This window comes from Cebus imitator, unplaced genomic scaffold (genome assembly GCF_001604975.1).
Source record: "Cebus imitator isolate Cc_AM_T3 unplaced genomic scaffold, Cebus_imitator-1.0 Scaffold512, whole genome shotgun sequence".
Lineage (NCBI taxonomy): Eukaryota > Metazoa > Chordata > Mammalia > Primates > Cebidae > Cebus > Cebus imitator.
The window spans coordinates 1,297,891-1,311,827 of record NW_016107827.1 but is presented as its reverse complement, the minus strand read 5'-3'; the positions used below and the strand labels follow the sequence as shown (position 1 = coordinate 1,311,827).

Here is a 13,937-nt window from a genome sequence, read left to right as displayed (position 1 = left end):
CTCACCTGCAGATACCCCTCACCTGCAGCCCCCTCACCTGCAGACCTCCCCTCACTTGAAGGCCCCCCCTCACCAGGAACAAATGACTTTGTCACTCACAGCAGCAGAGCCGGAGCATAAGCACCTGTGGGGTTCCCCATGACTCGGCATGGAGGACAGGACAGTGACCCTCCCCAAAATGCATGCTTTTCTTGGAGACATTTATCTAAAATCTATCTGAGCAAGAAATTTGGCTGATAGGAAGAACGAGAATCTCTGAGATCTGAAGGCCAAGGGCACTGCTTCTGATGAAATCCACTTTCTGTGCCTCCTAGAACATCACCCACTCGAGGGCTCACCTGTCTCATCCCTTCTCTCACCTGGCACCCATGGGACAACACAAGCTGGCACCAAAAGGGCTACATCAGGGAAACAGGGGTCTGGGAAACCGCTCAGCTCCTGACCATGTCCTGGAGCATCTCATTCACTGGGTCCACTGGATGGGTCCCCAGGCCACGCTGCTCATGCCAGCCCTTCCTGTCCCTGCACTGCCATGCAGCCCAGAGGGCGCTACCTCGCTGGCTGGTCACTGTCCTGTCGTGTCCACGTTCTGCAGAGCTTAGCCTACAGGGAGCTCAGTTCAGGAGAGCCTGGAGAGGTGCTTCAACCATCCCACAAGCCACAGCATTCTGTGCTGTTCATCTGCAGTTATTTCCCAGGGGCCACAGCCGTGGGTCATTCCAGAGGCAGACACATGTTCCTGTAGACCTCGGCTTCAGCACGAGCAGGATATTAAGAGGCCACCCTTGCAGGCTTTTAATTGCAGCACAATATCTGAAAATCAAACTCAAGTTAGGGGAACTGTGACTCCAGCTGGTTTCGCATTCTTAGTGTGTGGAGCCCAAGGAAGAGCCATGCGTCGAACATGTGTTCACACTGATTCTCCGGGTCGCTCTTGGCTCGTGGACACCATCCAGAAGCTTCACTGACTGAGTAAAAACACTCCTTTAGCTGTTCTATCTGCTGCCCCAGCAATGCCCAGAACGTCTGACTATGAACACTAAACAGATGCACATGATATCACCAATCTAAGTGAATATACTCTGGAACTCACAGTGAATTCTGAATACTGGAAACTGTCCCTGAATGCTGAGAAGGAACAAATTTACTGCTCAAGGAATATGATCCTGGAGAGAGCATGGGTGAGCCACTGAGACCGACGGGAGCGTGTGGTTCCTCTGCCTCTGGCCTCCCCGGACCCACACCCTCCTCGTGCAAATGCTTCTTCTGCCCTTGCCAAAATTATACAATTAGGAAGGGGAGAAAGGGAGGGAGTTGCTCCCACCCTACTCAGGGACCAAATCTGAGGCAGGAACTGTGTGCAGCCCTCAGAGAGAGCGAGAGAAAAAAAAAAAAAAGCACACTCAGAGTGACTGGGGTTTAGACTTTGTTTTAAAGGCAAATAAGTGCAAGTTTTAGCTCATTCAGGATCGGTTCCTCAACTGAGTGTGGCCTGGTGAGGCCCTTGCAGGAAGCTGCATGAGTCCAGAGGCTTTTGCTCCTCAAGGCAGTGCCCACTCTCTGCCATGGTGGGATCAATGCACATTGCCCTGTCCTAGGGGCACCTGCCAGGTCAAGGCCATGCTCATTCCCACCGCCACACACTCATGGGGCCACTCACTAGCAGCCATACCTGGCCAGGTGGCCCAGACACAATGGATGGGCAGGTCCTACCCCTGCCTGCTGCCCTTGCAGGGTCTTGCTGCTGCAGGTGAACCTGGCTGCCGGTGCAGCATGGGCCACAGGCCCCGGAACCCTCCCCTGCCTTCCTGGAGGCGGTATCTTCCTCCAGAACATGCTGCACACTCTCCCGTCAAACAGGGATGCTGTTCCCCAGAGCCTGGGCCAGCATGCTCACTGCACATTATAAAGATCCGGGACCCCAGGTACAGGGCCCCCTCCCCAGTGTGCAGCCTGTCCTGGTCTCCTTCCCGTTGCTCTGCAGGAGCTGGTCTCAGGGAATGAGGACAGACACTCAAACTCTGCCTGCATCTACTTTGGGAGCAAAGTCCTCCGCCCCGACCCCAGGTAAGTGAAGCGATGCCTGAGGGCGAAGGGTGGAGTCTCAGATGCTCCTTTTTCATGAGCACTTTCACAGGCAGGCTCTGTGCTTTCATATCACTTTCCAAACGCCCGGGCCACACCACCGTCCACCAGCGAGTGGAAGAAGTAACTTCGGCACTCTCTCGCTTCCGATATTATTATTTAGAAAAGTTTTGTTTTCCTTTTCAGCTCTTAAGTAACTAGATGTGTTTTGAAGGGTAAAAGCATTTTATTATTATTAAAACTTTTACTCAGAGCCAGTTCTCTGACCACCAGCCATCATGTTTTCTGATGATCTGTAACAAACCCATTCCTAAATGAAGTGCACCACTCAGGTGTCTGTCTTTACAGAAGGGGCAGGGACCTTTGAGAATATAAAATGATAGGATTCATCTCTGTATCCCAGCACCTAGAACAATGACTGTTCCTCAGCAGAAACAGTATTTCTTAAGGAAAGAAACATAGTTGGAATAGGTATATGGGTATTTTTTGGGAGCTCTCCAAAGGCAAATCTTGCCAAGAGTCTCTGCAGCGGACTCCTCTCCCTGGCTTCCCCACTCCAATGCATCCTTAGGATCAAGGCATTGATTTCAAAAGGGTAACATGCAGTTTGTAAACCAAAAATAAGATGCTAATGTCCTCCCCTAACCACCTGAGTGAATTCCTCGTCTCAGCCAAGAGCATTCCAAAGTTAACCAGAGAAGCTGGTTCAGGCTGTGATGGGAAAGTCACGGGTTGGATGTGCCTCATTCTACCCACCGGCATCAACATCAGCACAGATCTTAAGTCTGATCAGAAACATTCACGACCTTTTCTCCGGGATGCCTGCTAACCTGGAGGCTTCATCATAAAAGCTTGGTGCCCACAAGCCTTAAGGCCACCCAGACATTCCTTCCTGTTGATAGAATTGTTTCAACCAACTGCCAATCAGAAAAATGTGACGTCTGCTTACGCCCTCGAAGCTCCCCACCATGTCCATCTGACAGGTGTTGATTGACGTCTTATGCCTCTCTAGGATGTGTAAAAGCCAGCTTTCCCCCAGCCACCTTGGGTGCATGTCCTCAGGACCTCCTGACACTGTGACACAGGCTCTTCCCTAACCTTGGCAAAATAAACGTTGTAAACAGATTGCCATCTGTCCTAACACTTGGGTTCACAAATTGCCACTACAAGAGCAGCTCACACTCCTAACTACACATGCGGTACCCACCCCACTCCCCACTCCCACCTCTTCCCAAGTAACTCCTGCCTGTTTTACACATATTACAGTGTGCATGAGTTTATGAGAAATATTTTTTCCTTTGATTCAATTTTTAGGAAATAAATAACAATTTGTTTGCAGCCAATGTGAACAATAAGGTATTTTTCTGGCTGAAATAATAGAACCTTGGAATACATTAACTGCTGTCTTTTGATACTTTGTATCTCAAGAGCTTATATAATTATGAGTCAACTTTCTACAAAATAATAAGCGTGGAAGGACAAACTGCTTCACAGGTTTTCTGTTTTTCTTTTCTTTTTCTGAATGGGTAATATGAGACCACAGTATCCTTAATAGTGGCGGCTGTTATGTAATTACAAGTGCTAAGTATCTAAAAAATGGAAGCCAGCTCCATTTAATTATTTATTATATGCCGCGGGTAATGTTACAGCGACATCACCAAAGACCTGGATCTAGGTCTCTCTTTTGTCCTTAATCTGTCCTGATCCTTGAGGAGAGAGGCCCCTTTCGCTATCAGGTGCCTCTACTGTGTTTTGAGAATCCAGGAAATATGTAACAATAGAGCGGACCTGGACCAACAGAGGATGCCGTATCTGTAAGTGTTGATTGGGTCATGGTCTCTTCCTCTCTGTCTTGCTAAAGAACGAATAGGAGATTAAATACCAGTTCTGTCCGCTGCTTACATGGGGCACTGGGAAAGTAAATTAGCCCTGGCAAGCTTCAGGTTTTCATTTGCAATTGTGAAAATCAGGCCACGCATGTGCTGATGTCGGGGGGATGTGCCTGTAGGTGGCATTGGGGGCGGAGGCCCCTCTACAGGGCTCACCTCTGCATGGTGGTATACATGGCGGTGTCCACCAGGCACTTGCTTTCCTCCAGGATGCTGGCAATGCGAGACTCCGCAGGCTTTCCTAGAAACAGAGGATTACACAATCACAGCGCAATGACAGTTTGGCAATCCCTGACACTGCTGCTTTGCCCCTCAAGCCCACGCTGCCATGGTGTTGTCCACACAGCTTCCGGGGCAGGCGGGCTGGCCAAGTCCTGGGGGTCGCTTCCCCTCTAGAGCCTTGGCTTCCCCGTACAGAGGGGCGTCCATTCCCCCCACACGGAGCTGCCTGGAGGATGGGACAGGTGAGTCGCTCACCTTAATTTCTCACTTGCCCAAGTCACTCAAATGATTCTGAGTAACTTATGTTCTGAATATTTATCACTGGTTACCAAACTAGCAGTAAAGTTGATAATAAGATTTGCCTATCTTATTTGTGTACTTAATAAAAGATAAAATAATTCCATTATACCAGCAGTTTCCAATGAAAACATTCACTCCTGTGTTACTTGTTGTAGTACCTGGAACGTTTAAGAGGTTAAGACCCCATTTCTGGGTAAAAATGTGAAGTTCTAGACGGGTAACAGGAAGATGGCAAGTGCTTCGGTCACCGTCACACACGGCTGCCGAATTCACTCGTGTAGTATCAACACTCCATCAAGGGAAATGAATGGATTTCAAAAGCAAATACAAGTCCCTGAGGGGACACCAGGCTCCTGCTCTCCGCACAGCCCAGCGGGGCGTTTGCAGGAGGTTGGCCCAGGAGAGGCGCCTGCAGGTTCTTCAAGGCTTCAGCCCCAAGCGCCTTCCATGCTGGTCCCCACCCAGGCAGCAAACAAACTCCCCCGTCACTTCTTCCTACTCACCCTGCCCCGCCCCGTCCATTCCCTGGACCACCCAATTTCTCTTCGTGTGACACAGTCAGGTTAGGAAAACTCCATGGCGGATCTCTCTTGGGGTTCTGGGATGAGTTTCCAGTGGTTAAGCACTCGGGGCAGAGGATGACCCCTCAGAGTTGGGCAGAGAGCAATGCACAGAGGCCCCGGTGTGGGGCTTCCTGGAGCAAGGGCAGGAGGGAGGGAGGGGCACCCAGCTGGGCTCACAGCTCCATCAGGGTCCCACAGCACAGCCAGCAGAGCTGCAGGCTCTGGGTGTGGAGTCTGAACAGGGGACCCAGTTTCGCACCAGCGTGGGCGAGCTCGGGGAAGTGAGATGGGGTGGGGGGGCGGGTGGGACAGATGCCCCTGGGAGTGAGTAGCAGCGGAGACAGGAAGGGCAGCCTGGTCATCACAGGACCGGCGGCAGAGGCAGACCTCAAGGACCAGCATTCAGGGCTTTACCAAGATGCCTTTCAGCTCTCAAGAGCCAGGGAACCTCCTCTTCCGCAAAAGCTTGAGGTATAAGACACTTGGAATTTTCATTTATTTTCCTTATTTCCTTCTAAACCCACTGCAATTTCCCAGGCAACTCAGCTCACAGTTTGTATTCTGAGGTCAGCCATGGCAGCTTATTTGTTGAAGCAGTGGCCCCACCCCGCTGCTCACCCCAGGCAAGACTCTGGTGCTTTTGGGATGTTCTGGCATTCCTAAGTGGCAGAGGGGTGACGGCCATGGGTTCTGGAGTGAGACCAATCTGCCTCCATGTGACGCAGCAGATCACTTCACCTTGCACGGTTTTCTCCGCTGGCCACAGAGTGACGTCATAGGATGTTTTGGAGAAGTTGTCAGGGCCCTTGACCGCGGCCTGGGAAGTGCTCGGTGCTCCCAACCCCCCTCGCCTTTTGCTTCCAGCCTCTGGCCGCTGTCTCAGCTGCAGCCCCAGGTTCTCTTCCCTCAGTGGTCTCCCTCCTGTTGGCGTCACCCCAGGTGCATTTCTGGCTCCTCTGACCTTTACCCTCTCCTCTCACCCTGCTTTCGTCCTCTCCCAAATAAATGCCTGTTTTCAACTTGAACGCCTCTCCCGGGCCACGCCATCCTCCTCTGTTCCCCACTGAGGGGAGTTAATGGCCTGAAATAATCCCCCTGCCCACTCCAGTCCCCCAGCAAGAAACCCAGGCGTGGTCTATCCTGCCCTTCACTCACCATGCTGTGCTGATGTTCCCACAGCCCCTCTGGAAGAACGTCTCACTCCTGCCTGGCCCCTGCAACTCTCATGTTCCACTGCCTCAGTAGAAGGAGCTCTCGACAGGCTCCTGCACTGATCCCCCCACCTCCCGTCCTCCTGTCCCTTCTGCTGTCACCCAAGCGGCCTTTCTAGAACAAGGCCTGCCTGTGCCTGTGCCTTTGATGAAAGCATCTGAAGGCTCTGGATGCCCATGGAATGGTACGCAGGCCCTGCTCAGGATTCAGGACGTCCACGGCCTGGCCAAGACCGACCTCCACGCTGCAGAGCTGAGGACATAGAGTACGATTGTCCTTCATCTCACGACATTGTCAACCTCAAGCTCCCAGCTTTTCCTTTATGAAATTTTGATCCTACTGATCTTTAGAAACCAGAAAAAAAATTAGCTCTCTCACTCACACCCTGTGTATGTGCATTTTATCCGTGAGGGTTCTGCAAAATTCTGCGCTATTCACAACTGAGACCAAAGGCTGGTTTTCAGCAGGCACTTGATAATTATTTAGGAAGCAAATGATTAAATACAAATAAATGCTTATCTTTTTCTACTATGCTTGGAAATGGCAGTTACTAGAGAGATCATTTTCTGTTATTCATCAATATTAATATATTGTTATTTAAGTTTAACCGGTCACATGTTGCTTAGTCTCTAGTTTCTTTTCTGATTGGAAAATATTTTACAGAATTAAAATAATATTTTTATAGGCTTACAGATTATTATCTTTTAAGTTTCATAAAATAAATACATTTTTGTATTAAAACTTCCTGCCAGAGACACATAATTCTCATCAGATGTCTCAAGTCTCTATTGGAATCAGCAGTGTTTGCATTGTTTGGGTTAACTGCTTCTTGGCTGAAGAGATGCCTGGCATCCCTCTGCAGGGGAGGAAGGAAACTCAGTGCTCCCTGCATCTTAGATTAATTTCCTGGGGCATTTTAAATTCGACTGACAAAAGGCTCATTCACAAGGGGAAAACCCACAGGGGGTTACTAACCTGGCCTCCTGCTTTCCGAGATGGAAACTTGGAGGGACAGTTAGAACTCCGCTGCACAGCCCCTCAGCAAAAGAACACCCCATTTCCAAGAAGCTGCAAGACCAAAGCGAAGGACTTTGAGCTCCCAGGAAACACATTGCGAGGAGGCCGCTCCAGGGCAGCTACGGGAAGGGAGGCTGGGACTGCAGGCAGGCTCCCCACACAAATGCCTCTGGGCTGGTTCCAGGCTGTTGAGGGCCTGGGCTCTGCTGGAGAGGGAAGGGGACACTTTTGCGGATTTATGTTCTACTTTTAGGCAAACGGGGGGTTGCAGACAGCTTTTCCTGCATCTTATTATTCTCAGTTTCCAGCAGCTCACATTAGCTCTCCCGCACCAGTGAGCTGGGTGGCCGGCTTTGAGCCCCTTCCCACCGTCAGCCCTGCAGCTGCCCTTCCTTCCTCGTGCCAAGCAGTCCCAGGGAAGAGGAATCGGATGCAGGGACCATAGACTTAAGGAGTTTGAACCTGACCCTTATGTTTTTCAGAACTGAACACTGAATTCTAGGGAGTCACAGGACTTAATTACTTGCTCTGCAGAAGTGGCCCGATGCTCTCTGCCTGCGCCTTCACAAGATTGCTCCTGCTCTGAGAGGCGCAAGGCACGGGTCCCCCAAATTCTCCTTTATGCACATTCATATTGTTTATTAAACAGGTGGGATTCAGGGATGCATTATGCAAGAACACACTGTATTTCAGAAAGAAGAAGGAAGTTGCCTTGTTCCAAAGACTGTTCATGTAAAAAAAAAAATATGTATATATATATGAAAGCCAAAATGTTTCTTCACCAAAACCATAAGGCCCCAGGACCAGAGCTTTGCCCCTGACTGATTCTAAGCACTTGATTTCCGTTCAGAGTTGAGTGTTGATCCTCACTTTAATCATTGCTGTTGGCCAAAATTTATAAACTGGGGGAAGGTTTGCCAACTTTCCTTTTTAAACAAACTCACTCGCTCGGCAAGCTCCCCTTGTCTTCCCAGTCCGCGGGCACTGCCTCCGCTTCCCGTTGCTCATTTGCATCTTATTTTCTTTTAACCACTGTCACTTGTGGAACATTTGCCATAAAGATAATCACACATAAATCTTGATTTTACACGAATGCTGGACTGCAGCTCAGTCTGTGTAGCGATAAACACCCAGGGCTCCGGTGTGAGCACTCAATTCAGCACTTTAGAGAAGGGATTGAGAGCAAACTTCTCTTGGATGACAGGGGGCATGCATAGATTTTGGGGGGAAATGAAATCTTTTTCGATTTTCAAAGGCTCTTGTTACAGAATTTTTCAGGTGCTGAAGTTCATTTCTCTTTGTGGTTTGGCCCTGGGAGATCTTGCCCTGGAACAAGAGTCTCTCCCAGTCTGAGAACCTGCCGAGATCTTCCCCTCCTTATTCACATCTTCCTACAATTTACAGACAAGTTGGCAAACCCATATACTCTCTCCAGGACTGAGGTTTTTCTTCTCTCTCTCTCTGTCTTTGAGATTCTCACTCTGTCACCTCGGCTGGGGTGCAGTGTCATGATCTCCACTCACAGCAACCTCCACCTCCTGCGTTCCACTGATTCTCGCGCCTCAGCCTCCTGAGTAGCTGGGATGACAGATGGACACCACCATGTCCAGCTACTTTTGAGTAGAGATGGGGTTTTGCCATGTTGGTCAGCCTGGTCTTGAACTCCTAGCCTCGAGGGATCTTCCCACCTCGGCCCCCCAAAGTGTTGGGATTACAGGTGTGAGCCACCTCACTGGCCTGATACTTCTCACTGAGCAGCACTTATCATCACAGTTCAAGTATGAGGATGAATGTTGGCTCTCTGTGAAGATCTGGGACGTGAGGCTGAGTGACCACAGCCTTGCCACTTCTGAGCACTCCTGACCTCTATGTTTTGATCTGTAAAATGGGTGCCTGACAAATACTGGGCAAGCCACCTGCCAAGCAGGACCCCTGTGGAGCACTGTCTGCTTACAGGTGACCGCACGTGGCCTGGGGAACCGGGGTCCTCGTGGCCCTGCCGTGCAGAGGCTGGGCAGCAGGCTGAGGCTTTTGCTTCACAGAGTCTGTGAGCACAGGTGTCATAAACACACAATAGTCACTGGGCATCATCATTTTCCAAACGAATTTAAAACTGTAAAACAACTCTTAAAGGATGTAAAATTGAAACCCTGTGAGACACATAACATTTTTTATGTGACTCCTTCACATTTCAAATAAATAACAAGTCAGCTTGGAAACATTGGCATGGGCCCGCAGAAGGATGTGTCCCAGTGTGCAGAGAAACTGTCAGCTGTCATGCTGTGCACTCGTCACGTATTAAGCAAACGTGTAAGCAAAAGGAAAAGGTCAAATGTCTCACAGATGGAAAAATAATTCTAAAAAAATGCTTTAGCAAAAGCTGTGGATCCTGCCTTCCTGATGGCTTTTTAAATGTGATTTTTAAAATGAAAAACATGTTACAAAGTTTTAAATATTTTTTTGAGTAGCTCTCAAGTACAACGACTTGCTCATAACTAGCTCCTGACTTCTAACATGCTTTACTATGGTTTTATATATCCAGATCCTTAATACATATGAAATAAAATAACAGTAATTAATTTACAAACCACTGGCTGAGCACCTGGCATGTTCTGGGTGACAGAGTGACTGATTTAATCTGGGAAGATGCAGAATCACTTTTTCCTGAGGTTCTTGATATTGTGACTCTGATTTAATTTTCTTCTTTAGTGTTTGCCAGAGCACTGCACTTTCAGCCTTAAATGGAGTATCTCATTCTTGCTCATGAATAATGATGGTGATGGGTAATTTTCCAGTGTTATCCGTGCTCAGGTGAGGGGCAGGAATTAGGGGTGAGTAGCACATCCTTGCAGCATGGATGGAAGCTGGCAGGGAAAGGCCCCGTGGCTTCCTCCATCTCAGAGTGGGCAGTGACCAGCACGTCCTGGAGGCTTGGAGGGAGAGCGTTCTTTAAGGAGCCTATGAGTCTGTTAGGGACTTCATGGCAGCTCCTAATATGACTATGAAGTCCTGAGATGCAGAAAATTGGGAAGAAAATGTGGCCCCCGCAAGAGGCTGGGCTGGGTGTGTCTGGGAGCGGCGAGGACTCCAGAGCCTGTGCCCCTGAACCACAGACAAGGCCTGCAGGCCTGGGAAAGGCTGTCGAGGGCAGAGGTCCTAGTGCTGCGCTGCGGCCCTGGGACCGTGTCCGGAGGCCCAGGGACCTGCCCAGCGAGGAGTCACCTGCTCCCAGGCCAGCGGTGTCTGTGGGGTGGGGACGTCCAGGCAGACGCCCCCACAGGCTTTGCTCCAGTGAAACGTGTTCTCAGGGTTGGGACTTCATTTTGGCAAAAGTGAAGAGTTTATTTATTTAGCATAAGCAAAGAGTTTGATCTGTGATTATTTTAACCACTGCATCTTAGCAGCTTTCTTAACCTGTTTTCACATTGTAGCAGACTGGAAAATATATCTCAAAAGTTATTTAACAAAAACTAATTTTGTAGCAGCAGAAGAAAAACACTCCCAAAGAAATTTTTTAAAAATATATATGAATAGGTAAAAGTCAAAATTTTCTACTGTGTCATCCCAGGAAAATCAGTTCCTTTTTAAAGAAAGAAATGTACAGTATTTTCATCTTCTAAAATCAGGAATTACAATTCTTTTCTGAAGCATAACAAAACATATGCCACAGGGGCCTAAACTGACCCTCAAGAGCTGCCATTATGCCCTCTATTTCGGTAAGTGAGAAAAGTAACTCTATAAGGCCAGAAGACCACAACGTATTTGCTGCTTACCCCAAAGGAGTTCTTTGCCTCTCCAGATGAACGGGAAGAAGGCTTCCGTGCAGGCCAGAACCAGCGTGGCAGCCAGGACAGCGAGTGTTCTCATTCTAAAATTAACAGAAGGAAACAGAGTGTGCGGTCAAGCAGCGGCAAGGCCGTGGGAACCGCTCCCCCGACTCCACGCAGCCTCCACTGCGGCAGGCGGCTCTCACAGACGTGGGGTCTGCGAGGCCAGAGTCGCCGTCCCTGTCGGGAGGTGCGCAGAAGCCGCAGCACTGAGCAGGTCCCCTAGGCCCTGGTCATTCACAGGCAGAGTTTTTACATTTGGCAGCTCCACTTGCCAAAGTATCTCAGTAACAGCCTATTTAAATGTCTGGTAACGTCACACAGTATCAACTTACTAGGAATAATTATTGGGAATGAAAAAAAAAATCTGTTTCCCCTAATATATCTATGAGGCAAAAAGTGAATACTATTAGAAACTTAGCCTTTTAAAAAGTGATAAATAGAACTCCTAAATGCCTGTTGAATTTCTTAAAACATTCTTATGTCCATAAAATGATTTCAAAATTAAGTTGTTAAGACAAAACCGAAGATTCAAAATCCACCATTTCTACTTCAAATCCTTGTTTTCTTATCTTGGGGTTCTGTGGCTACTTCGAGCCAGTAATCTTGCTAAGCAGGTAGCACCAGTGAGCCCGCGTGAAGGAACGTGTCTCAGTGGACGATGACCTGTGAACTGGCCCTCCAGGACCCGCGCGTCCCAGCCATGGTCACCAGTCAGCCAGCCGGCCTTGCTAAGAGACGCCACCCAGACCTGCCACGATGGCCCACATGACAGCCTCTGCTGGACCACTTTCAAGTTTCAATGATGGATTTCTCTTAGAAGATGGAAAGATGAAAAGCTTTACAGCCTGACCTTTTTCTCTCCTCGGCCACCTGCACCTTTGGGTACTTTATCCGTGGCTGTGACTCTTCTGAAATGTCGCTGCAATTGCCTCCCGGGGACTCAGTTACCCGCCTTATAAGCCAACTCCGCGCTCTGATGCCCGGTCAAGATGCCAGCAGGTGGAGTGGCCTCCACTCTTTGCAGGAACGGAATGTCCGCGGGCTCTGTTGTGCGTGCGCCAGGGCTCTTGTGTGTCCTGATGGGTCAGAAACAAAGTCCCGTGTCACAGGGTTCACGTGCGGTCCGGCCTCTGGCCGTGTGAGTCAGGAAGAACAGGGAAAAAACTTACACAAGGAGAAAGAATAACTAAATCCGCCCCGGTGACACCGCCTTCCTCTTTTTCTGCAGTTAAATACCCTGTGAAAAGGGACGTGACTCTTTTGGGGACTGGGACGGGTGCAGCTCCCGGGGCCACCGAGGGCTCGCCTGCAGCTCGGAGCCTGTTCCTTTCTGCCCTGAGCCCTCAGTTTTCTTATCACTACGAGGTGGATAAAATACACTTTTTTTTCCAGTTTGTTGAGGTGAAAAATGAGCACAGTCCAGCACATGTTCGCCAGCATGCAGACAGTGTTCTCCCCGCAATCCGCATCACGCACCCGAGGCGCACAGTAGGAAGGTCACCACGACGGCGTTTCAAAAGCTGAGAGAGGTCAGGTCTTTGTGGTTGATCTGTTTTCGGGCTGCATCTCATCATGAAAGTGAAAAAGCGGCGTGTCTTCAACGACCCTCTCCTGAGACGTTGAGCGTCTTTGGGCCCCGCGGAAGTCCTTTACCTTTCTACTTTGTGAAAATCATCTTCGTCTTTCTCCTCTTTTTCCCTCTCCAAATGTGATTGATACTTCCTTTATGTAATTCGAAATTAAATTCTGTAACATGAGGCAAAGACTTCTGAATATTAGTCTGTTTGCTAGAAGATGTTCTGAGGCCCAAGAATATGATGATTGGTCTTTAAAAGTTCCCTGGGAAGGTAACGAATGAGTTATTCAAGATCCAAAGAGCCTGGAGGGGTCAGTCAGCAGTGAATTATCCTCCACAGGCCTGAGACTGGTCCCTAGGAGGGTGGGGTTTGGATAGAGAGCATGGACAGCACTTGGAGGCTCATTAGGAGAATTCCAGGGCTCATGGCGGGCTGTTATTGGGAACAGGAGAACAGCAGAGAGCCTCTGAGGACTCGGCCATCCTTGGTTTGATGCCTGAGCGAGTGCTAATCTCACGTACTGACCTAGGAAGGGCAGAGAAGGGAGGCTGGCTATGGAAAGCAGAGCAGCAGGCTCAGGCTTGGACCTTGTGTTGGAGGTTCCGTGGCACAGGTGGGCAGTGAGCCCCTGGGCTTTTGGAAATGTACTTTCAGCCGTTGGGTGGAGTCCAGCTTAAAGAGACACATTTGGGAGCCCTGAGTGGGGAAACGGCAGCGGAATGTGAGTGAATGGGATTCTTCGTGAGAGAATGTGGGTGGAAAAGACTCTAGAGTAGTGTGCTCAGAGCACCAGCGTCCAAGGGGGATGCAGCCCCGGAGCCTGTGGCTGTGCCCTGCTTGGCAAACGGGGCTTTGCAGATGGGATTCAGGTAAGAATTCGGAGGTGGGTAGATTGACCTGGATTATCCACTGGCCTCAGTGTTAGCACACGGCTCCTTACAAGACACAGGTGGGAAAGCCTGTGGGGAGGAAGGGGGAGGTGAGTACAGAAACCGAGATTCCAGGGGCGTGGCTGTGAGCCTCCAGAAACCGGAGGAGGCCACAGCAGGGTCTCCCAGGGCCTCCAGGCAAAGCCAGCCCTGTCCCTTGGCCTTGCTGAAAACGGGTGCATTTGGATCTGTGACCTCCAGAGCCGATGGGGTAAACTTGTGTTGTTTAAAGTCACTAAGCGTGTGGTCATTTGTTAAGGCATTCACGGGAATTTCACACAGTCAGACAGGTGTGTGGCAAAATAAGGCAGTG

At 49.6% G+C, this 13,937-nt stretch overlaps 1 protein-coding gene across 1 annotated transcript in view; it reads right to left on the bottom strand.

Annotated features, from left to right (window-relative positions):
• Positions 1-12,046, bottom strand: part of TPO (thyroid peroxidase) — an 85,082-nt gene extending 73,036 nt beyond the window's left edge. The window contains exons 1-3 of the mRNA XM_037733295.1: positions 11,964-12,046; positions 11,062-11,156; positions 4,131-4,215 (exon numbers count right to left, since the gene is read on the bottom strand). Coding sequence (XP_037589223.1) covers positions 4,131-4,215; positions 11,062-11,155 — 179 coding nt within the window. The 5' untranslated portion in view covers position 11,156; positions 11,964-12,046. The remainder of the gene's footprint in view (positions 1-4,130; positions 4,216-11,061; positions 11,157-11,963) is intronic.
• Between the last annotated feature and the right edge of the window lie 1,891 nt (positions 12,047-13,937).